The sequence below is a fragment of the Labrus mixtus genome, chromosome 7, assembly GCF_963584025.1.
Source record: "Labrus mixtus chromosome 7, fLabMix1.1, whole genome shotgun sequence".
NCBI lineage: Eukaryota > Metazoa > Chordata > Actinopteri > Labriformes > Labridae > Labrus > Labrus mixtus.
Window position 1 is genome coordinate 19,158,234 of NC_083618.1, and position 26,816 is coordinate 19,185,049.

Consider the following 26,816-nt stretch of genomic DNA (forward strand, 5'->3'; position numbering starts at 1 on the left):
TGTCATTAAAAAATGAGGATTTATGAAATGAACGGCTGAATAGGGCTAATCATTAAGGTATTTAAAAGAACCTTGAGGAATTAGATTTTCAATTCAAAACTATGACTAAACCTATACATTATCAGACTATTAAATATCTCAAAACAATAATCCGATTTCAGGACTTTGTTGCTCTCAGGTGAGCTTCCTGCAGTTTCAGGCTCAAACTTCGTACATTGACTCTAGCAGGCCTTGCAAGTTTATTGATTCGGCCTTGTTGATGAACAGGAAATAAACTTGGAAAAATAGACATATAATAATTGCTTGATCATTTTCATCATATTTGAGCCCAAAACGTCCAGACATTTTCCCCTCTCATGTCTAAACTGTGTTTTCCTGTATTGTCATGAGCATAAGTGTGCATGTTTTTGAGTGTTGGATATTTGCTGGATTTTAAAAAAACATCATTGTGATGCTTCAATAACCCTGCTTAACTGTATTATAGAGAGGCGAAAGATGTAGAACAGCAAGAGATCATTTCATCAGTGAGGAAAAGAGAAGTCTTGAGGACTATTCTGACTTGTTGTTCTGACTCTACTAACTTAATGATGATGGTTTCGGTTGTTTTTGTTTGATAATGCTGACTCATAAGATGGTTTCTATACTGATTAGAGCTCTCAAGAACTGCCGTCAATGTTGTACTTTGCCTCTGTGCAATGCCTGTCAGCACCTGTGTGTCCAATCAGACTCAAAGCTGATCGTTTGCTCTTACTGACATTGTTCCCCTTTTTCTAGATTCTTGCTTGTGTTGTACTTACTCTCTGATGTACGTCGCTTTGGATAAAAGCGTCTGCTAAGTGAATTGTAGAATTGTAGAATTGTTGATTTCCTTTAAATAAGCTTGAACAACAGAAGAAAGCTGCTTACTTGTTTACAAATCAGTTATACGATAGGATACGATACACTTCATTGTCCCCTAGACATTCAGCATTCAGCTGCTTCCACTCAAATCAATAAATAAAAGTCATAGAAAAACCACATCCACACAAAAAGGCACAGACCAATACAGAACAACACAACATTTATTGTACATTACTATATAGGCCTATTGAACAAGATCTGCAAAAACACAGCATGAGAGATACAAAAAACAAAGGTAAGGAAAAAAGCATACAGGGACACCATGACGCTATTGCACAACCCACACAGCCTTACGAAACATTATTTAGGGTTTTTATTGTCGTAGGAACAAAAGAGTTTTTGAAGCTGTTCAGTTTTCATCGGGGGAATCTGTATGGTCTGTCAGAAGGTAGAAGCTCGTTCTCACTAGTGTAGTTTGTCTTTTTACATAGGCCTATACTTTGCTATTGGCTTTATTGTGTCATAGATCTGATTCACGATCTGAGTATTTCCAGTAGTTCTCCTGCATCATTAATACGATCAATACCCTGCATCCCCTGAGCTCTCATTGGCTGTTTTCGGAGGATGGGCCATGGGCTCGGGCTCGGGCAACACCCATCATCATTGCGTCATCATTGGGTAGCTATAATATATGAACCGCACACCCCGGCCCACACGTCCCGAAGGAGCTTTTCCATCAAGCGAAAGCCTACAGGAGGTAGTGCACAGCAGCTAAACATCCACATCCTGCACGACTTTACGCTTGCGTGACTACAAGCCGCTGGAGCTTTGACAACGATACAAGGGGGACCACCAGACCTCCGACTCAGGCTGCCTGGTGTTTAAAAGACAGAAAGAAGACTGCTCAAGCTTTTTGTTTTTTCTTTTAAAAAGAGACTGAAGTTTCAACTTTTTTTTTTTTATTTTCTTCGGGAGCAAGTCCTTCAAAATGACCGACTTCTAAGCGAAAGGCACCGGGAGACCCCGAGGAAGTTCTTCATCGCCCGTGTCAGTTTTGACAAAGAATAAGAAGAAACGAGTTGCCTACTACTTCCCTAACGACGCAACCATGGACTCGGGAAAGGTATTTACATATCTTTGACTCATTTCACTACAACAAGCCTCTTTACTCCTGTCAAACCGGTTAGGCTGCCTCTTCTTGGTGCTGCCTGTCAGGGAGTCTTAGTTCATCGGGTTCACGGTATATTTAACCATGAGGTGCTTCCACGTGTGCTTTGACGGAGAGCCCATGATGCAGATAGTATTTTATTATCTACCTATTAGTTATCAGTCTGAGTAGCTTTGGGTGTTCACTAAAAAGGTTTTGTCCACTAAAAGGATATGTCACAGTGGGCAAACAACATGTAGGCTACTCACCCGTTTTTTTTTTTTTGTGTGTCAATTTACTCAAAAAGTACTTCCGCAGTCTCTTTGACGTCATATTGAGTCTGGGTCTGTGCATGGGATGCTTTGTCACGTCTAGCGCCTTGTTTGCGAGCTGCGTGGCTGCGCATGTGTGTTTGTTCTGGGACGTGTCGAAGTGCTTTGTCACCGTGGTTGAAGTAATTCCTGCGAAAAGTCAACGAGACTAAAGTTTGACAGGAATTATAATAGAGCTTCTTGGTAGTATCCCCGTTGAGACCAGTGGACGAAGAAATATCCTTGAGACAGTTCAACAACAAACTCCATTACCAGTGATTGTTTTTGCTGAAAAAATAAAGTTTCAGACGCTTTTGCAAATTTACTGAACATGTGTTATAGGCACACATGCGTAGTTTTATGGGGCTGCAAATTGTTTATTTTTTATAGCAAGTTAATTCATGGATTATTGTCAATAGCTTTCTTTAAAATTGCCTTCACATTTTTGAGAACCCTGAAATCCGAGCCAAAAAAAAATAGCCTAGTCCTCAACACAATTTCTTTTCAAATATTTATGAAGTAGTCTATAACATAGTAAAATAAGATAGCTAATATGCAGCACTGTTTCTTTAATACTTGCATATCTGTCAACTGATTTATCACGTAGCCTAAGCGTTTCAATAATGATTATGTATAGAAATCATTTTTAATTAGTTGTGTTTTTGGAGAGGTGCAGCTCGTTTTAGTCATGTAAATTCTGTCTTCATATCATAAACATATCACATGTTTTAGGGTGATAATTCTTAATCTACAAGAAACTACAGACATCACATTTATATTGAAACAACTCCAAATACAGTCTAATTAGTTAGACATAACTTAATACAGTTCAATTGGACATCTTTTAATTTACTTTAGATTAATATAACTCTGGATAACATACATGTGAATGACTAAAATGACCATCGTATTGTTTGATTTAGCATCAGTTCACTTCTCAGTTTTTCATCTCAATCCATGATCTTGGTGTGAGACTTTTTGTGGGACAAAACAAAAACATTATCTTCGGCTCTCTAAACCTTTGATAAGACTGTCAGGGCAAAGGGAAATATTTTATTTATTTTAGATAACCTCTTGGCATTGATCTGACATAATTTTGTTTCCAAACTATTTATCTGTGATCTAATAATAATAACTGCTTGTTTACTTCATCAGACTTTACATTGTGTCTTCGTTTTAGACTGTGATGCTCCTTGGTCTGAGAGTAAACATGGCTTATCTGCTGTCTGATACTGCTGTCTCCATCATGCAGCTTGTGGTCACAGTTACATATGCAGACATGGCAGTTCAGCTGTGTCGTCCTTTCTGTTATTGATGTCAGATCAGTTAAACCCAGTGGAGCAGCCCAGTCTGATTTCGAGGTCAAATGTTGTTTCCCTTCACTACTTCTTTGAGCATGCTCACTTCGCTGTGGTGGACCTTCAGCTGGACGGGTTCGTTGTGGACGTGATGGGAACGGTTTCCTCTGTTCCAATCACGTGATTCCCACAGAGAGAAACCCTACCCAGGGAATACACAGCTGCAACACCGGGGCATTAAAGCCTTGACCTGTTTCTTTCTTTCTAAGACTGTCTATAGCTCTTTAGTGTCCTGCAGTGTTTAGCTGTCTAATATTGATATCTGGATTATGACAGTAGTGAAACATCAGCCTACAACATCTCAAGAATGGGATTCTCATACCTGGCTTGTTCTCAGTGTTATACCAAGCAGATGAAGTAGAGTAGTATGTGGAGTGAGTTCTGAGAGTGACTGAAGGTGCAGTAAGAGGAAGTGGTTGAACTTGTGTTTGATTTCCAGCGAAGTGACACCGATTTCAAAATGAGCTGATCTGCTTGTTTTAAAATGCGCCCTGATAATTATTATTCCAGTAAGGTGTGGTCCACATCGACACACACAGCAGAGCCATGTAGAGCTGTTTAATTAAACACATTCTCAATTGAGAAGGCAGCATATCCCCAATTATTTAAATACAAAATATTTAAAATTAATTAAAATAAATTTTTATTTGTATAGCGTCAACTCTTGCTCATTTCAACTTCTTCATTTGAAGAATGTGCTTTATTTGTCATAACGTTTGTAGTGTTAGTTGATGATGAATCTTTAGATTGTGAACTGTGGGTTGGACAACAGAAGCACGGTGATGTCACCTTTGGTTCTCAGCAATAACAATTTTCTTTTTCTTTTTTTTTTTTTTACATCTTTTCATTTTATAGACTAGAAATTTTGATGAAATAATATAAACAATTAGGACCTGACCGATATGGGATTTTTGTGGCCAATGCCGATACTGATAGTCATGTGATATGATAATATCAGCTGATATTATCGGCCGGCCGATCAACCGGTCGGGCTCTAAAAATGATTGACAGATTAGTCACTGTTAAGAATAATCGTAATTCACAGCCCTTACTCTTTCAGGTAGATGTTCTGAGCACATCTTCACCGTCTGTTTTTGTCTTTAATATCAAGTCTTTTTTTTCACCTTTTTAGATTGCATGCCTTCGGTGCAGCGGTCATCTTATTATTATGCAGTTATTCACCCTAATCCCAAAGCTCCTCCATCAAAACATACCACCCTAAAGCCGTCTAACTTCACATTGTTAGCCTTCTAAAGAGCTTTACTTTCAACAACAAGAAGCTTTGTTTTGGTCTGAAAAACTCAATTCATCCCCCCGTCATTTCTTGGAAAAGAAATACATTACATAATTGGGGTCAAGCATACAGTTGACCTGCTCTGTTGTGAACAAAACAGCTGCTACACATTTTATTCCCGACAGACCTGACAGCACAGGTATTTTGATTGGGACTCCAGAGCCAACAACCTCCTTCACATTGTACAGACGAGTAATTGCACGCTGGCTTAAATCCTCTCCATCCACTGCCTTTCAGTCATCTTTCCTTAAGACAGTCCACCAGACCTCCTTTCATCTGCATGGCCAGCTCCCTTCATAATGTCTCGTACTGTAAGTGTCAGCCATATTTTAATGAGGCTTAATGAGGCTGTGGTCCAAAAATTGGGATTAAGAGATGTGGGAGGGTTTTAATTGAGACGAACAAGCGAGCGAGAGTGCATGTTTAACTCACTTCTTTGAGAAAGCTGATGGCTTTGTGCACAGTGAAAGGATTATAATGGTTCATGCAGGGTCGAGCTGTGTCTCTGTGGGCTTGAAATTAAATAAATCAGCACAAACACTAAAGGACTGTTAACTTATGTTGTTGACATTTAACCCTTAAATCTGACCTCTGGCGTTGTGATATAAATCTCTTCCTTGAACGTGCTACAGAAACAGTTTGAACTGTCTCGTGTTCCTTGGCTGTTTCTGCACAAGTGTAAACTGAGTAAAATATTTACAGCATCTAAAATAGTATTTATGTATTATTCAGGCTTCCGTAATTCAAGATTTATCAGATTAAAACTACATAAGAATGGACTTTCTTTGACGTAAACTGCACACAAAATCCCAGCAGTTGAGCAGGTCTCCTCCTGTATCAAACGCTTGTCCAAAAAAAAAAAAAAAACCTTAGACACCTCTATATGTACTTATGATATAACTGTATTATAACCCCTGCCTCCATTTAAATGCTCTGGCAGTCATGTTATGGTTACCTTATTCCTTCTCATAAGAGTTTGTCATCTTGGATTCAAACACTTACTTGTTTGTCTCCAGCCTTGGTCAGCAAATAGCCCCCCCCAAAAAAGAAAAATTTGAATATACATATCAGAGTCATCTTGAATTGATATAATTGGATCAAAAAGATCACGTCATGTTCATGCATCCTCTAGTCTCTCCTTGTAAAATATATCTTGAATAGTCCTGACTCCTGTTGTTGTTTATATGAGCCACACTGCAGTTCTGAAACATGCTGACTCACGTTTTAATGATATTACCAGGTTCAACTTAACATCTGATTCTTGGCCATTAGTTGCAAAATAATTTGTTAAATAATGAGATATTGATTAATTGACTTCAATGAACAGGCAGCCAATGCATTGCTGTATTCATTATTGAGAGACCCCATGAAGAACATGACAACAACCGCATTAGTGATAATGTTTTCTGAAACTGAAAGTGATCATGCTGAATGTTGGCTCTTAAATTCTTTAGATTATGAGATATAAAGCTGAGGTATGGTGGCATACTACCCTAACTAATAAATATGCAGAAGAAATGGTCGCCATATTTTCACTTTAGCTTCTAAACGCTGAAGCTTCATTGCTATAGCCAGGTAATCATTTCTAGAAGTTTGTGTTGAGTGCAGAGTTCTTTATCTCATCTCACTGTGACGGGCTCAAGTTTTCTGGCCCAGACAGATAAGTAGTTAGAAGCCTTTCTGCTCATGTTTACTAAAAGTTTACACAGCACACACCGATAATAAGCACCTTTTCAAATGATAATCTTTATAAGGTCCCTACACCAAACATTTCAAAGGTCAAGGCAGGTGGAAATGTTCAGCTTCTCATTATTCTGTCATGTAAATAAAGGGTAATAATAAAGGTACCATTAATCATGTTGTTATGCCCATCCCTGTTACTGTCCAACTATTGTTCTTAAATGGGTGTCTTTCAAATCTTACTGTTGTTGATATCATGCTAGCTAATCTTAAATGAAGGTGTGTGCTTCACCATCACCTGGATCAGTTTAAACAGAAGTGTAAAGCTGGATATTTAATCACAGAAAAAACACAATGTTTTTCCTCTGCCCGGCTGTGGTTAGTCATTTTAGGGATTTAGTAGTATCGTTTTGAGCATTTTAACTCAGTTCACACTGTTCATCACCAAAAGATACTTTACAGACAACATACCCAAATGGGTATTCAAAATAACAGATCTAAAACAGCTTGTAAGCCATTAAAAAGAGGGAATTCTTAAGAAGAAGAAGAAACCATATAACGGCAGGGGATATATTTGGAGAGAGTCATGTAAAACTTAAGAATGTAGATTTTTTCTTTATTGGGTAATTTAGCATTCAGCAATGTCCTGAGGTCCAAACTGTGCTGAAGCAGAATTTAACATCTATTTTAAGATATCAAAAGATCAACATAGAGAGGCAGTTCCTGCAGGTTGAACAGGCTTCAATAGAGCACAGAGCTGAGAGGAGTTGAGGTGAGATCTTGAGACATATTGGATTCCCCACAGCAGTGTAAACCGAGACCGTCGGTTGTGGCACATGGAGGGACGTGACTGAAGCAGCGTAGGCCATCACCATGAATCTGGAATGAACGGCTGCCTATTCTGGAGTCTGTTCTGCTTTCCTTTTTTAAGAAATACAACCTTTTCTGTCTTAATTCAGAGGAAACACCCACTCTGAGTCCAGCTGTGATGAGTCACAAACTAAGTAATGTTACTGCAAGATGTTTTCTGTAGCTCTCAGGAAAAGAACCATAAACTTGTGAACATATTACACAACATATTCAAAAGTAAAGAAGGCTTATGTCAGGTACAAACAGAGTAACAGTGAAGAGTTGCCTTCAGGATATTTATTTAAATATTGTTCTTTTTGTCAGCTGCTTTGTTGACTTTACTTGAACTAAAGAGACAGACTTGGAAGTAGCAGACTTGTGGCAAAACATGTGAAGTAAATACATTTACTCAAATACTGTCCTGAAGTAACACTTTGATTCAGCTGTACCAAAAATGATTTGATACGGAAAGTCACTGGACATGCTAGTTTTGGTATTATCGGCTGGACGATTAATTGGTCAGGCTCTACTTTAATTAATAAACAGAAGATCTTTTTCCTCATTCAAAATTTCCACCTAATAATATCCCATGTTCATCTTGTGCCCCACAGGTTGAACTGACAGAATCAATATTTTGGAATATATTTAAGAATCAATATCATTATCTTTAAAGATATCCGTTACAACAAGCTTTTATTTTCTTCCACCACGGCCAGATATTCCTCCACTTTTCAGACTAACCAACCACACGTCATCCTTTTATAGTAGCTGTGAACCGCCACAGTTCAGTATTTCCACTTAATGAGTATCTATCTGACACTTAAATGTAGGTCACCTGTTTCCTTGTTACTCTGGCTCTTTGGATTCCCCACCGACATTCTTAGTTGTGGCTGAACCCTCTAATTGTCTTCAAAGAAAAGGTTAACCACAACATCTTCATGTCTTGAAAAATTCACGTCCCCGCCCCCCCCATGTCGTCTGACTTGGCTTGTCAAAGCTCAAGTTACTGTTTCCTGGTTTGGCTCTTTGTGTACTCGAGCATTAATGAATGCATTACACTGAAAAAAAGAGGACTGTAATATCAGTGTGTACTTTTAGGGCTTTTAAAAGAGAGAAAACATTGTGTGTGTGTTTTTTTTGAGAGGATGAGGCTTAACTGTTCAGTAGAATACATTTGATAATGGTTTATGTTAGGTGTTATACTTTAATATATCCAAATCTGGATCTGAACGACTTCATACCCTTCTTTTCATATTTTAAAGTCATTAAAGCAGTATAATTTTCTTTGGTTTGCCAACGTGACTGAGAGAAGGAAGAGGCTGTTAAAGTCTAACCTCATGAGTTTGGTAAATGTTTGCACAGATCTTCATGTTCCTCATCAATATTATATAATAAACATACTGAATATATAACATAACATACTGTGCTATAAACTCTCTATGGACCTTCAGTGTTTATAAAGAGCAGACAGCTCAAGGTACCAAGCAACCAAAGCTGATATCAACAGTTTTAATTGTATCCTGCAGCCATAACCAGACTGGATGGAGTGCTTTTTATTTTTCACATGCAAAGAAGAGAAGGACACATTTGCATTGATGTTATTCAGCTTTATAGAGCATGTAAATTTGGAGATATCCCCCCTGTCCCTCTTAAAGTCCTAATCATAGTTCAAAATACTTTTCCTAATAATAATACCTTTATTTATACAGCACAATTAACAACACTTCTTCTCCCTCCTGTAACAGGATTCGAGGCTATGCTGTGTGCATGACTAGCTTAGTCATTATGTGTAAGTAAACATGACTCCATTTAGAAATGCAAACAGAAGTGAAAAGCTGCAGTCGAGTGAAAAGTGCCCAAAGGTAGAGAGCAAAGGCCCAAGAAGAGGGCCGGTCACCAGAGGTGGTGTCAGGGTTATGATCAGAAAATAGTTTTTATGGGTGTGACTTTATTGTTTCATTGTTTCAAGTGAGGAAGTCATGATTTATGTGGTTCCTGGAATGAAGCTCACCAAGTTAATCCTTAATATGACAGGTACAAGAGATGAGCATGGAAGCCGTGTTGTCAATTTCATCCAGTTTTAAGTCTTCATCACATTTTAACAGAGATTTTATTGAAGGAAGTTCTAAACTTTTGTGATTACTATATGTTGGACTGAAGCATATCGGCCTATACAAACAGTCTGTGCACACTTGGGGCTGAGGGAGGTCTCTTGTAGTATGTAGGCTAAAGGTAAAGATGTAACAGAGGACTGATTGATTGCACTAAAACACAAACAGCCATCCTCACATTTGACAACAATTTGCAGCTGGATTGAACTCCACATGTTGGCTTGTTTCTGCAAATAATCCCCAAGTGGGGGTCCAGATATAAACACTGCCCTGAAGTGACTTTTCCCAGATGACACTCACAGGATTTTTCTGAGTATAGCTGGTATTTCACTTCTTGTTTCCACAGTGGGGATTTGGCCGTGCAGAGTGAGTTCTGGTTGGTCTCCTCGTTGGCAACGTGGCTCCTTTAAGAGCCCATCCCACCACACTGAGAAGTGTGTGTATACATTCTGTACCTAAACAGTCCTGTCATGGACTTGACGACCCTCATAACAAGGGAACCCATTGGTTCAGAAGTGTAGGCGGGACCAAGAGTGTCTGTAGCCATGCTGAACACGCTGGAGTGACTGCCTCCAGAAACACAGACTTTTTCTTTTCTCAAGCGCTTTCATGTCCGGCTCTCGTCCCTCTTCATCATGCAGGGGGGGGGGGGGAATACTGGCTCTCGCGAAAAGAAAATTGTTTACTCGTGTTACTCAGACTACCTCCATCAACCAGAAGTACTGCAATTTAAAAGAAGCCTGCAGCACTTTGATTATATAAAAGAGGATCTTATGAAGCCCTGTGTCGGTTCTTGTTTTTCTTCATCTTTGGAAGCTTAAGTGAAAATTCCTCAGATTTAGCCTCAAGGTTTTAATTTAGAGTCTTACAATGACCCAAGTCCCCCCCCCCACCCCTTAATTTTGCAAAAGCAAATACCTTCAAATATGAACCCTAAATCACCACGGTAAAGAATTGCTGTATCTACTTTTAAGATCTCCCTGTGGGAAAAAAAAGTGTTTAAACTGTCTTCATGCATGATGATTTTCATGCGTTAAGCCACAGCGTGCAGTTTCAGAGCGGTTGTGCAGCTCTTAATAGTACTGTCTGTTTGCGCTGTGTAGAGTTATAGCTCTCAGCCCACGGTATCGTTGTGGTAGACCAATTTGCCCAGAGTCACACTGCCCACCTCTGCTGGTAACTTGTTGTCTTGACCTGAGCAATTATTTCAATCGAACCAGCACTCCCCAAGGTTATTTACTTAACAGTAAGTTTGAAGTATATCAAGTGTTTTTTTAAGCATCTTTCAGCTCTTTGTTTTGGTTTTACAGTCTGCAATTTAACTGTTTTGGTTTATTCCCACTGCTCTGAAAGTATCAACAGTGAAAAAGATCTTATATAAACCTACCGTGCACTTGAAGCAGACGGACAAAGATGGCGACTATTTGCTTAATATATTGAAGGATTTAGCCGCCATACGTTTTATCTCGGGGGTTAAAAAGAGAACAAACCTGATCTAACACCTACATTTCCAGAAGTAAGGATTGAAGTGAATTATACTTTGGAGATGTTGGGTGTGAAGTTACAAAAAGTAAGTCTTCTAGGTGCCAGATAGCTTCTGCCACCCCCAAGTGGCCAAAAAAAAACCCACATCATCTAATTTCACAACAGTCTCTAGTAGGATTTACAGATATATTTGTTCCTCACTCTCTCTTTGATGCAGTGAAACATGTGCTGTAATGTCCAAAGACTTGAAGCAATTGAAGTGTCCTTGGTTCGCTCTCATTCTGGTTTACGAGTTTAAGTCGAAAAGGGACTTAACGTTCAATCCTTGCAAAAAAACACGTAGTGTCCCGTCAGTGTTTAAGATGAAGATGTTTTATTTCTACTTGTTCTGTTAGCCTATGATAAACGCAGGAAATTTGGAAGTGTTATCTACCCTTGGTAAGGTCAAGTCTTCTGTTGCCATAATAACAGAGGGAACGTATCAGGCGTGCATCACTGTGCCAAAGGATTGGTGTGAATCACAGGACCAAAGTCTAAACATGAATCATCCTGACATGATGGCTGATGGAGAGATGAGAAGGATTTGTATTGCTCTAAATTTAATGTGAAATACCTGCTGAAACGTACGTCTCTGCTGCTGTTTCTCATTCATAAAGTTCTCCTTCAAGTCTACACACTTAGTTTGGGAAGTAATAACACATATTGGTTGTATTGTATTGTAGCTGGAGGCTGCTTTCCCTCCTGTCTGAGACGAGGAAATAGACAGCAGCGACACAGCTCCACTCTGCTTTATTAACTTCTTGGTATGAGGAAAAGCTGCGCTGATCTCATGGGCTCTGCTGACATTAAGCTACAAGTGAAGTCTGTAATAACAGGAACAAGAACACAGACAATGACAGGTTTAAGACCTGGGTCTGACCTGGACCTCTTCCAAGAAGCAGGTTTATTAAGTTATCTGGATAACTCTGCTGAGTAAAAACATGGAGCCTCCTCTAGACAAGACCCCGGTTTAATCTAGGGTCACGATGCCACAATTTAAAAAAAAAAAAAAAAAGAAAAGATAATGATCAAATAAAATCAAAACCTCTTTTGATAACATGGCAGCACAAATAGCAGTCATATACACCCAATGTTCGGTAATTTCTTGTTTTTAATTAACAAAAAAATGCAGGAAGAATCCTAAAACGATTCAGTACAATGCACTGCAATTTAGACCTTGTTTCCCCCCTAATCTCCTACCCTGCTCCGTCTATTTGCAAGGGTCATAAACTTTTGCAGCTTTATGAGACATCAAAAAGTGATGACCTTCTGCCACTTTCCACACACTCTGTGCGCGCCGAGGTCTGTCTGTGCAACAGGCTGGACGGTGCACATCCTGCCCCGCTGCGGGAGACCTACGAGATAACGCGGGAAGAAAGAGGAAAACGTTGTTGTTTTGTCTTTCTTGGGTCGCTTTGTTGTTCGTTTGGTTCCGGAGCACAACGTAGCGGTGCTACTAGCACCCGCCGGAGATGGAGCGCCACGCTCGCTGTGGAAACAGGAGCATTGACTAGAGTGGCAGTGAACAGGGGCGTAGTACGCGTCACGTGACAGTATTTGCCGACCTGTGAATACGAATGGTCCACAGCTGCTCTCTCTTTCTTGGGTTAAAAAAAATATGACTGAAAACCTTTTTTTTTTTTTTTTATTAAAACGTTGGTACTTTTCGATCCGATTGATCATTTAAATAAACGAGATTGTATCGTATTGACACAAGTGGTATCAAAATATTGAACATTTTCACAACCTTCATTTTTCCCTGTTTGTCTTAAACGTATAACTTTGGTTGTCTTACAGCGTCTTTGTTTTCAAAACGTCTTACCAAGCAGCCTAACGATATTTATGATATTGAAATAGAGATGTCATTGTACTTTTTTTCCAAGTAGCTGAAGAAAGTCACAGTCACGGAAGAGAAAGCCGCAAGAGAAAGATGCTTTGTCCAAAAAGTTGGCCAACATGTTGATGTAGTAAACCGAGTCTTGTGTGACATTCTGGAGAATCGCGGCTGATTGTCCAGCAGGAAATATGATACAACTGTTCATCATACTTTTATGCCCTCATCCCAGGTGAAATGGTGAATAACTGGTCAGACTGGTCTTTTTGCTGACATGCCTCTCCTGTCCTCTCTTTTTTTTTTTGTCCTGCAGAAAATAACGTTCCCGTTGATGATGAGTGTTGGAACCGCCGTGATCGGATCGCTGCAGTTCGGCTACAACACCGGCGTCATCAACGCCCCTCAGAAGGTGAGTTAAATGTCCGCAATCATCTCCAGGGTGGTTTGTAAACTTTTTTTCTCCCAAGAAGATACACTTTAACTGGGTTTGGAGTACAATGTGAATAATTTAAACAATAAACTGTTTGTGTGTCTCACCTTTAAAACATAGTTACAAATGCTTTCAGACACCAGAACCACTCTTGACTTGAACAAAAAGGGAATTTTGAGATATTATAAAATGAAAATAATGGTGAGAATGGACTAAAATTTAGTTGTTTTTTTTTTGTTTTTTTTTAGAAGATTAGGAAAAAATTATTCTTAAAAAAACATCATACAGTTTTTAACACAGATCAAACTAAAAAAGCCTTAAAAAAATAAGTTTTGAAAGACATCTAAATGTAGACAAATATACAAGAGTTTATTCTGTCTGCCAACTTAGCCAGAGGGCTGGTTGTTGCATAGGAGAACAGGACAGAAAGAACGGGGGGGGGGGGGGGGGGGGGGGGGGGGGGGTTTAAGGGTTGAGATAATAATAGCTGCATTCAGGCCTATCATGTCCAAGGACATCTGTATTAACAGACTCCGGGTGATCCCTGAGTAAAAGAGTGTGTCTTTGCCCAAAAATGGATCTCTCTTCTGAGCAGCAACAGACTGGGAGAAAGCAGACAGAGGAAATTAAACGACGAGGTAGACAAGTCACCTATCCCCGTGACATTTATAACTAATACTCATACTACCTCCAGCGGACTAAATCCACGTTAGGGTCTGATTAACAGACAGGTACACCAAAGACACTCATTTCCTGAAGGTTTGTCTCTGCGTTTATATCGCGTGTCAATAACCTGTGTCTGCTCAGTGTGAGTTGGTCTGACTCTGAACACACCCTGTGGCTACACAGCTGTCTGTGAACAGGTCACAGGTGTGTCGCCACACTGTCCGCGGCCTCCGCCTGCTCCTTTTATTCACCTGCAGAGACCTGTGAGAGCTGGAGACGGAGTGTCAGGGTGATCTACAGTCACAGCTGTTGCTCCCTCCCTCGCTCTGTGAGAACTGATTTCATCTGAACAGCTCGTCCACTATCATCACACTGCCAAAAGCTTTCCTGCACTTTGATGTGAAGGACACTCTGTAAAAGAGAGCAGCTTTCACCAGGCGTCTGAGTGAGAGAAGGAGAGTTTTATTCTCCACTCTTCTGTTTAATTAGAGCAACAGAAGTTTAGATGGGAAAAAAAGGCTCTGGGTAGAGATTAATTCCATTACTCACATAGGAAAGATGAAGTGGACAGACATGTAAAAGAGGGGATTTCAGGCCTTGAGTCATTGTCACGTCTCCCTCACTGACCAATCACAATCAAGAAGGGGCTGGACTTCTGATACTGTCTTTGTAAACAACAACGGCAGAGGAGAAACTCATCTGACTTGTCTTTTTTAAGGTCTAAATCTGCTGCTAATACCAGGAAACAAATCATCTACATTGTTATGTTTTCTTAGTGATATTTCCTTGAATGAAAGAAAATATTAAAGCACACCGAGCTTTCTAAAACAGCCCTAACAGACACTCCTGAGGGGAGCAGAAGTCAGCCCTTGTAACCTAGCAACAAGACAGAATACAACATTGTGTGTTTCAGCCAATGTGTGTGTAGCATGTCACAATAACAGAGTGTAAAAGTTATTTCCCCTGATGGGATCAATGACGGGTATCTTCTTTCTTCTCTTCTTCTTCTTCTGTACACCGGTGAGAAATGCGCTGAAACTGAAGCTGTGTGTATATATAAAATATATATATATATACAGTTTTTAAAATCATACTAGTAACAGAGGGGTAGGAAGTATCAGCCTGCTGTTGTGTAGAAGTAGTCATAGTTTATTTAATTCAGCATTGACAATTGCAAAAAGTGTATGTTTAGGAGTCTGTATCAGAAAGGAAGTAATTGTTTCAGAACATCTTTATCAGTTATTTTAGTTATTGAGTCATCCGGCAATTATTTACAATTGTTAGATAACTCTGTGACTGTTTCCAGATTGCAGTGTGACCTTTTCAAATGTCTTGTTTAGTCTCACAAACAGTTAGAAACTCTTAATAGATTCAGTTTAGTCTGAAAAGCTGGAGTAAAAAGAGCTGCAAATCCTCCCGTCTAAGACGCTGGGACAAGGGTTTGTTGTCATTTCTAAATTATAAACCCATCATCAAAATAGTCACTGTTTCATTTTAAAAGTAATACAAACTTCCTGGTCCTTTTTTTTTTTTGTATAACCTTCAAACCTGTCTTTTAGCTCTACAACACTTCAGCTGTTAGCGTAGCAACGGTTTGCCTCTTCCATGAAAACAGAGCACGTGTTGGTCTTCATGGAGCTCTGCCACAGCATGCCTTATGAGTGGCTCAGTGAGGGGCTGCAGACTGAGAGGGGGGGGGGGGTGAAAAAGTGGTATACTGGGCCAGTGTCAACCTGCCCTCTTGGCTTGTTATCCCCTTCCAAACACCCAGCACAGGTCCCACACACACACACACCCAGCACAGGTCCCCCCCCCACACACACACACACACACACACTCACTCACTCACTCACTCACTCACTCACTCACTCACTCAGAGGTCTGCGGAACGTCACGTGCAAACAGCTCGGCAGTGAGCGTGCAGAACAGTTAATCAACACGGGCTCTTAACTCTAAATCCTTGATTAGTTAATGACCTTTTAGGAGGCTATGATTTCACCAATGCAACTTTTATATAGCAACAGCACTGCAGATTATCAGCAGCACGTCTCCCCTCTGCATGTGATAAAGGCTGCAGTGATGCTTGATGCTGCCTGTGACGTCGGCCTTACATTGTATTAGAGCGTCTGTGATTAGATACGCCCTTTCAAGGGCCTGGCTGCACACACACTTTCCCCCGTCCTCGTCTTCCTGCATGTCTGCCTGCTCCACAACAGAAATCAACATCCTTATTTGGCAGCTTAATCTAGGGGTCATCTGGGTTTTGTTTATGTTAGTATTCAATTTGGGAACATCTTTGGTGCAAAAATACTAGTCTGCTCCTCCCGATGATGTATAACAGTGCATATCACGTCCTGTTTTCTTGATAAGTTATCTGGACCCTCTTAAAATCAAAGACCTGTCAGAAGAAGTAAAACACTCCAGAAACAAGAAAACATGTCACCCTCATTGTTCCAACTATTCCTGCTGAAGACGTACGCACTGAAATAACACAGTGTATCACTCTCTGTTTCCTAGATAATTTATCTCGACCCGTTCAAGGACCTTCTAAAAAAAGCGACAGCTCAGCTGCAGACGCAGGACACTAAACTTCTTGTTCAAATACAATAAGGTGTTAACGATGATGAAAGGAGTCATCTGATTTGTCCCCCTTTTATATGCTGGCTACAGAGTTCACCTTGACGACCCGGCTTCCAGCCAGCACCGACAACATATGCTGACAGACCTCCAGCATGAATAGACAGCCTGTTTCATTGTGTGGTTAGAGGCAGCTGGTCGTTTTGGTCTGCGCAGCCTATTGACGCGATGAGACGGGGGAGAGAACACAAAGTCATTATGTAACTTCTCAAGATCGGCCATCTTTCTCAAAGTAATCAGAGGATACAGAAAATAGTGAAAAGTACAATTAAATCCAGTTAAAGTTTAAAGGGGACATATAATGAAAAATCCACTTTGACAGTGTTTTTGAACATTTATTTGGGTAACATGAGTGTCTACCAACCCACACAATGTGAAATAAACCCATCCAGTCCTTTGTTTGTGGTCTGCACAAGTCTTACACCACAGAGAAAAATGCTCCGTTTCAAATTTGCTCTCCTTGTGATGTCACAGTGGGATTCTGGTTAAAAACAAAATCCCCTCCCCTCCCCTGGTGTCTCCACCCATGGACTCCACCCCCAGCCTAGAACAAAACTTTTGCACAAGTCCGCCATTTTTTCTCGCTAGAGAGGAGTGATGTCTACCGGGAAAACTCAGGGGGGGCTCATTGCATTTAAAGAGACAGACACACCAAAACAGAGCGTTCTGAGAGAGCTGGTTTATACAGGGTCACAAACCTCCTCTGGTGCTTGATTCATGTTATATTTTGACCAAAGCACAGCACAGATGTTTCATTTAGACCACAGGGGACTGTTTGAAAAGGTGGAAAAAGGGGATCATATGTCCTCTTTAAGTTGTAGAAATGAAGCACAAATACCTTTAAACCTCACCTTTAAGCAGAGCAGTTGGGTAAATATAACTTTAATGTTTATGTCCCCTCACTGCGTGTATATGATATAGAGCTCAGTGATGGCTCCTCTAAATATACTTTTAAAAGGTTAGATGTGATTGGATGAAGGTACGGTACAGTATGTGATAACACACTTGGGATCATCCCTGCGAGGTCTTGTGAGTGAAAGCCGATAGTGGAAATGACCCGAGTATAAAGATACTGTATATCATTCTATATGTACCCCACCAACAGAGGAACGCCCTCACATAACGTCACCCCGGTGCATGAGGACACTGCTGAGTACTTTTTTTCCCACATCGGCTTCATTTAGCTTCACGTTTCAAAACAAATACAAGTGATGTTATTCGATCTCAGAGGCACACGGTGGAGCTGACGTTGTTCTCGGCCCCTCTGGTGAGGTCAAGGAGGTTAGGGATTTGCAGACAGGGCGCTGACCTTTCTGAATCATATGAGACGTGTCAGTGATGCGCACATAAACACACACAGGCTCCTCCACTTAACCCCGTCACTGGTGTGCTGGGCGTGTTTGTCAACAACGTGAAGAGGATGGAGGCGGGGAGGCGGGAGGAGGAGGAGGGAGGAACTGAAACCCGACACTGTACTGGTAAACTTCCTGCTCACAAGATACTGGTTGTGATTATACAGTGCTGCCGCCATCTGCTGGTCACAAAAAAAATGTACCTGCCTTGCCCAATTCAGTATATCTATTTGACACACCTTGCAACCTTTATTACCGACACATTTCTGTTTCTTTTTTACCTCCCTTTGATCACTCACTCCAGCTTTATATTACTTCTCACTTATTTAGTTTATTGTTGTTGTACTTGTGGATAGCACACAGTTTGGAAATAAGAGTTTATTCAGACCGCCCACATGAAAACAAAAAATCCTTATTGAAGGTCCTCTGCAGACAAACTCTCCAGTATGCAGTCTGCAGATTTCCCACACATTTTGTACCCTGTCCGGTTGGACCAGTTAGCACGGAGCTCTGTGATTAGTGACACCTTAGCTGTGTTCAAGTTCCAAGATAGCATCCTTCAAAAGGATCCGGCCTTGGTAGCCTGCGCAGACTGCTCCGGCTCTCGCTGTCCTTGTTGTAGCTTCCATCATTGGTCGCATTGATCTCGCTGCATTACCCCACAACAGTTTGTTAATCGTTTGTTTACAGCACTTTCTTTGCACGACAATCTTTAACCGAAACACAGAAGCTAAAAGTCTAAACTGGCCTGAGGAAGAGAAAAACGAAAAGCACAAGTTTTGACTCTGAAGAGGTCATGTAATGACGACATTGTGGCTTCAGATCTTCTCTGTGGTGATGTTTCTCCACATTACATAATATCATAGATTCCATGTGAAAACTGCTCTGGAGCGCTCGCTGTGGGCAACCCCCTCAATCCAAGACCTCTCCATTAATGCATGTCCATAGGATCCTGTTTGTGTATTTCAGCCTATGTTTATGTAGCATGTTCATTAAACAGTGTAAAAACTGAATTCCCCCTCGCGGGATTAATACAGTATAAATTATTATTATTATTATTAACAGAGCTTGACTTGTGTTTTCTAGGTCATTGAGAAATTCATCAATGAAACATGGTTCGACCGCTACCAGGAGCAGATCTCCAAGGGCTCCCTCACAGCCGTCTGGTCCATCGCTGTCGCCATCTTCTCTGTCGGTGGCATCTTTGGCTCGTTCTCTGTTGGACTCTTTGTCAACCGCTTTGGAAGGTAAAGAAACACAAAAACTCCATGCCGTTAGTGATGGATCAGGAAGAAGTCCGTTTTCTGTTAAACAAGTTGAACGTGCTTTGTACATTTTTTTTCATGAAAGCACAAAATTGAAGATTTGTTGTCACATGCAGACACAGCTGGCCATGGAACTGTGATGACTGTTCAGCAAGGCCATGCAATAAAACAGTCAAGCAAAACAGTAAAAAAAAGACATTATAAATAATAGTTAAATATACAAAAATTTAAAATATAATCAAAATTTTAACAATCTAACACAAGTGTTTGATCGGCTGTTTTATTGGCTGCAGCCCAAATCAGATGTTGATATTGATGTTGAAAAAGTCAGGTTGGTGCATGAATTAAAAAATGACTTAAATAAGAAAAATCTCCACATATATGACTCTGGCATGGAAATCTGTAAATGTAACGTTATTCTGAGATATCTTTCTGAATATAATATTTAAATTCTAACTGTATCTTGATCCCTGTTTGCTACAGGAGGAACTCTATGCTCATGGCCAATGTCCTGGCATTCATTGCAGCTGCGCTTATGGGCTTTTCAAAGATGGCGGCCTCCTGGGAAATGCTGATTGCCGGCCGGTTTGTGGTGGGCCTTTACTCCGGCCTCTCCACGGGATTCGTACCCATGTATGTCGGCGAGGTGTCCCCGACGTCTCTGAGAGGAGCTCTGGGCACTCTGCACCAGCTGGGCATTGTGGTCGGCATCCTGGTCGCACAGGTCAGTTTACAGGAATTGTTCCAATAAATGCATGCTGCGAATTATGAAGTCATAGAAGTGCCATCAAAAGTTAAGCATAAATAAGAACAACATGTGTAGATACATGTGGCAGCACAAAGCAGGTGTTTCTTATACAACATGTGCGTCTTGTCTTGGTTATCAGGTGTTTGGAATGGAGGCCATCATGGGCAACGATGACTTGTGGTCGCTCCTCTTGGGCTTCATCTTCGTCCCTGCAGTGATTCAGTGCATCCTGCTGCCCATGTGCCCCGAGAGCCCCCGCTTCCTGCTCATCAACAAGAACGAAGAGAACAGGGCCAAGAACGGTGAGTCCAGACTCGCACACTCAAAAGCAACAACAAAGCATTTACAGCCAGAGGCTCCAGTGGGTTTCCAGTATGTTCAACTCACTCCACTCAAAATGAGACAAAACAAAAAAACGAAAAAAAATAAAAACTGTGCATCTTGTAGAGTTAACAATCTGCTTTAACCTCTGCACATATTAGTGATGAAGAAGCTCCGAGGCACCACAGATGTGAGCGCTGACATGCAGGAGATGAAGGAGGAGAGTCGACAGATGATGAGGGAGAAGAAGGTGACCATCCTGGAGCTTTTCCGCTCGCCTATGTACCGTCAGCCTCTCATGGTCGCCGTCATCCTGCAGCTCTCCCAGCAGCTGTCTGGCATCAATGCTGTGAGTGTCCTACCCAACGTATTGCTCCATTCTGTTGCTAAAAAAAACAACAGAACGGACAGAGAACCTTACCTTTCTGAAACGTGTGTTTACATACTCAGACTTTAGAGCTGCGTCATAATTAAAAAGAAGATGTTCTGAATGTATCTGAAATGTGAATCTGCTCATGATTGATCGTTTTGGTTGTCGCACTTCACAGGTATTCTACTACTCCACACGAATCTTTGAGAAAGCCGGAGTGGAGCAGCCTGTCTATGCAACCATTGGAGCTGGAGTAGTAAACACAGCGTTCACTGTGGTGTCGGTAAGTACGTTAGCATGTCTTTAATCTGAAGCAGAATCCTGTAAATGCATGACAATAAACATGAAAATGTTGGTGGAATATTTAAATAAGTGTGGATAGAATAAAAAGAAAAGAAAAGGGTGATAAACAATGTGTTTTTTTTTCTGTGAAAACAACGTAGACAGGAGTAGAATAAAAAGTAAGATGCGATTTAAAAGCAAGAACAAAGTAAAAATCTAATATTTACGGCCAAAGTTATTTTAAATAAAAGTTATTCAAGGACAGAATTCATTCACAGTTACAGCGCAGATAAAAAGTTACCAAATATTATCAAGTTATAGAATTGAAATGTTATTTTTTTATTACATTTGAAATCCTCTGGTGTTGTTTTTGGATATACGACATGTGGGCTCTCGTTACAAAGCACAAACTGTGTTCTTCTTGCTCTGTTCATGTCAATCATCACTTTTAGGTTCAATTATATAACTCACTTAGTTTCTAATCTTTTGTTGCCCCAGTTTTGAGATGCACAAAAAAAACAGATGCTGTAGGCACGATTAAACACTCCATGTCCAAATAGCAGAGGCAAAAATATATATTTAGGATTTGTTTTAGGAGGGTGTTGATGCAGTAGGCTATTTCTCACAGAGAGAGGTAGGGCTTTCATGTCCTGATATTTGCCGGAGGAGCTGTATGTGTGAATGCAAACCGCTGAATTTTTCACTTGGACTTCACCCAATGTTTCTCCTGCCAGACCCCTAGTGTTTTTTTATTTTTTTATGATCTTTGTAAAGGTTACTAATAGTTAAATATATGTTATATAATATTTAAACTCTTAAGTACTGCATTGACTTTCTCCTAATCTTTGTGTTTTTCTGTGCAGCTGTTTGTGGTAGAACGAGCTGGCCGTAGATCTCTGCACCTGCTGGGGCTGCTGGGAATGGCCGGATCTGCTATCTTGATGACCATCGCCTTGGCTCTGCTGGTGAGTCAAAGTAGATAAGTAATAATAATGACTTACTGAAGGTTTGTAATTACCATAACTAACGTGCTTCTTGTCCTCTTCTTTGTTGCAGGAGAAGCTCAAATGGATGTCATATTTAAGCATTGTGGCCATTTTCTCTTTCGTGGCGTTCTTCGAAATCGGACCGGGTCCCATCCCCTGGTTCATCGTGGCTGAGCTGTTCTCACAGGGACCCAGACCTTCAGCCATGGCCGTCGCTGGTTTCTCTAACTGGACTGCTAACTTCATCGTGGGAATGGCCTTCCAGTACATAGAGGTGAGAAAAGAACGAAAACAAAAACCTGCGGATTTAGAACCTTTAGCCCCGTTTCCACCAAGCAGTCTGGTTTGGTTCAGTACAGTTCTTTACAGTTCAGTACGGTAAACCCTGAACTTGCTTGCGTGTCCACAACCAACCATACTCTTATTTTGGTAAGCAGAGTGTAAGCCAGATGGAGATAGCTGCATCAGCTATGTAATAGTGTGACATCATAGCAGCCCAACACAGTGTAGCCCACTGTTAATTAAGTTAAACGTTCAAGAAGAACAGGGACACAGTAAACAAAAGGGCCCCTTTAGGGATGGATCGGTACCCTTGGTACCCCAACAGAAGGGTACCAAAAAAGTAGGACGGTATGGATCCCTTATTTTGGTACATTTAGGAACATTTTACACAAACACTCTAACATTTGCATTCTTAGAGATCCATCTATGAGTCAAATCAGGGAGTCAGTAGTTCAAGCAGCCAAGCTAAAACATCGACATCCTGTAGAAACTGCGTGCAAGTCTTTCACGTTTACTCGTTTACTTATTGTTTACTTCACTGAAAATTTGCTTTGGGCAAAAGAAAAAGAAACATACAGCTCACTGCAACTCTGCGTACCATGAAAAAGAAACACAAGACACAAGACTGACATGAACAAATACAAATCAAGTTCAGCATCAAATGTCTAATTTTACCTTTCTCTGGCAAATGTTATCAAATCTCACCCTTTGAAAACACAACAGCAAACCTTGTACAAATATAGAAAAGAATGAAGGTTTAACAGTGCGCTTCAACAAAAGTAACTAGACAGTACTTTAAATCATGTGGTCATTATGTACAACATAAGTTGGCTGATACAATATAAGATGCAAAGTGTCTTAGCAGAGATCACTTTTATTCTTCGTCTCCATCAGTCAGATTTGAAACGCTTTATTTCACATTCTCACTGCCTGATATTGGAGGACTGAACTCTTTTAGGACTCCACTCTATGATTGTCCCTCTCTCTCTCTCTTCACAGGAGCTGTGCGGCCCCTACGTCTTTGTCATCTTCACCGTCCTGCTGCTGGTGTTCTTCGTCTTCACCTACTTCAAAGTGCCGGAGACCAAGGGCCGGACGTTTGACGAGATCGCCGCCGGCTTCCGTCAGTCGGCCGCCGGAGGAGAGAAGCACTCGCCGGAGGAGCTGAACAGCCTGGGAGCTGACTCGCAGCTCTGAGTGACTTCATTTCACTTCTTAAACTTCTAACAAACTTTTTTTTCTTCTCAGACAGAGAAAGGAACGAGAAAGGGTCTGCTAACTAACAAGTAGACAGATTCATGAGTAGATTCATTCTCACACTTTGTCACCACATTTCGGGCGTCTTTACCAAAACACAGAGCAGCCCCCCCCCCCCCCCCCCCCCCACCCCGTGTGATTCTCCAACATGACGTCTTCCGCTGCCCCTCGCACACACACACACAAACACACACTCCATGGGCACTATGTCGCCTGCAGGATGTGGACGAGGGGACAGGAAGATAGATGGGGAAGGTTTCTAAAAAAATATTTTAAAGAAGGAAAAGGAGTATCTGCATCAATCAAACAACCTTTTTAAAACTTTTTTCACTGAATATTTTACTGTTACGTGCTTATGCTCTGTTCTCTGTAGCCTGTTACAGCACAGTCAGTTTGTATCATCTGGTTTTATAGCTTTTAGAGATCTGTTCACTGTGCTCAATACACGTTTTTATCAATTATACTGTAAAGCTGTAACACTGTAGACTCTAGCACTGTACATGCTGCACAGTTTGTCACCACCAGAGGGCGCACTGCCCTTTAAAAAGCCCCAATACTACCTTATTTATAGCTTTTTAAGTCACTGAGGACAAACTGTGATATGTCAGTCTAATGCTGTAAGGATTTTAAATTGTACTATTGGTATTTTCAACACAGAATAGTAAAACAGCATATATATATTTTTTAAAATTGTTACTTATTTCCTCTTGCTGGACAGTCTGTTACTCTTTCTATTGTTAAATATGATACTTTTGATGTCATTACTGAAAGAAAACAATGTATGAGGTGCGTCCAGATACATGTAAAGTCATGAATTCTACATGTATGTATTTAAACACCATTCCTTTTGAGCATTCAATGAAAATGATAGTGTGCTAAAGGAAAAAAGAGCTCAATTACAATCAGCTGCCCCGAAAAGAAAATAAATGAAAAAATCCTCTCACAATACCAGAGTTTTTGTGATTTGAAGTGCCTGTTAAAAAAAACATCAGGTCGTCTTGCCTTCAGTCTTATAATTCTTCGAGGAGGAGTTTGAGGTCAGATCAGCCCGATCCAGACATGGAAAGCGGAAAAATGTTCACTTTGAGTTCTTTAAAGTTGAACTCACCTGCAGAGTGTACAAAGTCTGTCTCAGAGCTGTCTGGATCTGTTCACACAATTTGAAGCTACGGCGCTGAAAGGTGTTCCTCTGCGGCAGCTTCACAGCATTTTCAGAAAAAATAAATAAAAACAATTTCAATGACAGGGACCAAACTGCCTTTTTGGAAGCTTTTCTTCATCCTTTAAAGTGCTCTTTATCTGGGTCAAACTCCCCGTGTTCCTTGAGCGCCATAATGTGTCCAAAGAGGGGGGCGGATGCTGCGTTGGTGCGAGGTCATCGCGTCCCTTGTGCAACTGAATTCTTGCAGTATTGTCGGCCCCCTCCCTCCCTGCCTCTTTTCCTCCATCTTTCCGCTGTGTACTGTGCTGTATTCAGTAGCTGGTGATAAAAAAAAAAAAAAAACCTTTTATAGTGTGGCTCACTTTGCCTTGCTGTACGTGTCGCTGTCTGAGACTGCTGTATCACTTGTTGAACCTTCCTTCTCTTTAAATACGTCGTTTAAGGAAAGTTATCCTTTTTTTTCCTTCCTAGCAGCACTTTATTATTCATAGTTCTTTGTTTCTGTCGTGTTTTTATTTTATTTTATTTTTTACTCACAGTGTGGAATCGTTGTTACTGAGGAGAGACTGAAGTACTGCTGATGGATTACTTGATGTTTTTGAAATGGAAATGTGTTGAATTGTGTCGTTTGTTCGTGTCTATTGCAGCCTCGTATGGAGCACATTTCGGGTCACCGTTTTTTTTTTAAGTAAAATATGGAAAACATTCAGGGTCTAACAAAGGACCTCATGAAATCAAACACAGCAGTGAAAATCCCCTTTTTATCATTCCATATCTGGATGTTAATTATTGTATATAGTAGATCTTTATAGTGTGTCTTTTCTTATTTGAGGGGTCCCGTCACCCATTCTGGAAAGCACTGTAACATCCACTCTCTGTGCCTTTTTACAGCCTTCACATTCTCTTCACCAGCAAAATCATGCCATGGCACCAAAAAAGAAAAAAAACAAGCCTTACACACACTGATGTCTTTTTGCAAATATCCAAACTGTATTTTTGATGTACATACATAAATCCACAGGTCTGCCAGGGCATTGAACGTTTAATGTTGTCTGTCGCCTTTGAAATCTCCTACAGGCACATGTTGGTGGTTTAAAGTCACATCATCATGTAACTATGACACACTTTGGCTTCACTCACTCCAAATGTATGCAATTAACTTTTAAGAGACTTTGGTTTTTTTTTTCTTTGGTAAGTTAATGATTAGGGCGCATTGAGCTTCCACACTTCTGTTTCCTTCTGATTGTGTATCTAAAGCTACGCTGTGGCCTAATATTACTATCATCATTTTAATTATGAAATGTAAGGGCTGTGTTAATGAAAAAAAACATTCAGTAGTGTTTGTTGTTGTTAGTGCACAGAGTGTATTTGAATATTTGTCATAATAAAAGATCTGTGTGTGCGGTGTTGGAACGTGAGCCTCTGTTGGGGAGATATGAAATGTGACGGATGATGAATGGTTCCACAGACTTGTGTAAGTGGTGAGATGGCTGGATAAAATAAATCATGCATACAGGAAAAAAAAAACATGTTTGGGGGTCCATTTGTTACTTTTTCTGCAATAATAATAGATTTATGTGGTGACATGTGCAGCAAGCTACAAACACATTGCTGATGATGTGGTTTCAAAGGCTGAATCCCAAATAGACTCCACACTCAGACTCAGACTGAAGATACTTCAACTTTATTGTCCCGAGGGGAAGTTTGGTTTGCAGCAAGATGAAAACAATAAAACATATAGAAACACAGGCGCATAGACTCAGAGAAAAGAAACAACATACACTGTGAGCAACATGAAATACTCTAAGAGTTCATCAGGTAACAACAGGAAACTGAGAATGTATAAAACTATTATTTAAACAAAATAAAACTAAATCATTGGAGTTCAGTCGTTTGATGGCCTGAGTTAAAAATATTTTTTTAACCTGTTGGACTTTTGGTGATCTGTATCTCCTACCTAAGGGCAGAAGCTCAAACTAACCAAACAGAGGTCATGGAAGACACTGTAACATGTCTCGAGCTTTAGCTGCAGCTCTCACTAAAGGTGATGATCAGGTCATTTAACTCCAATAATCTTACTGGCAACTTACATAATGTGGTGCAACCTCTT

At 40.5% G+C, this 26,816-nt stretch overlaps 2 protein-coding genes across 2 annotated transcripts in view; one reads left to right on the top strand and one right to left on the bottom strand.

The window, feature by feature from the left end:
* LOC132976879 (SAM pointed domain-containing Ets transcription factor) overlaps positions 1 to 16,223 on the bottom strand; it is a 217,033-nt gene extending 200,810 nt beyond the window's left edge. Inside the window, exon 1 of the mRNA XM_061041107.1 lies at positions 16,213 to 16,223. The gene's annotated coding sequence lies outside the window, so the exon portion shown is untranslated. The remainder of the gene's footprint in view (positions 1 to 16,212) is intronic.
* Positions 1,549 to 26,163, top strand: slc2a1b (solute carrier family 2 member 1b). Its single transcript, XM_061041104.1, has 10 exons — positions 1,549 to 1,963; positions 13,262 to 13,357; positions 19,120 to 19,280; positions 19,782 to 20,022; positions 20,186 to 20,348; positions 20,529 to 20,716; positions 20,916 to 21,020; positions 21,883 to 21,984; positions 22,076 to 22,279; positions 23,287 to 26,163. Exons 1-10 carry the CDS (start codon positions 1,949 to 1,951, stop codon positions 23,482 to 23,484), a joined length of 1,473 nt encoding a protein of 490 aa, XP_060897087.1. The 5' UTR covers positions 1,549 to 1,948; the 3' UTR covers positions 23,485 to 26,163.
* The last annotated feature ends 653 nt before the right edge of the window (positions 26,164 to 26,816 follow it).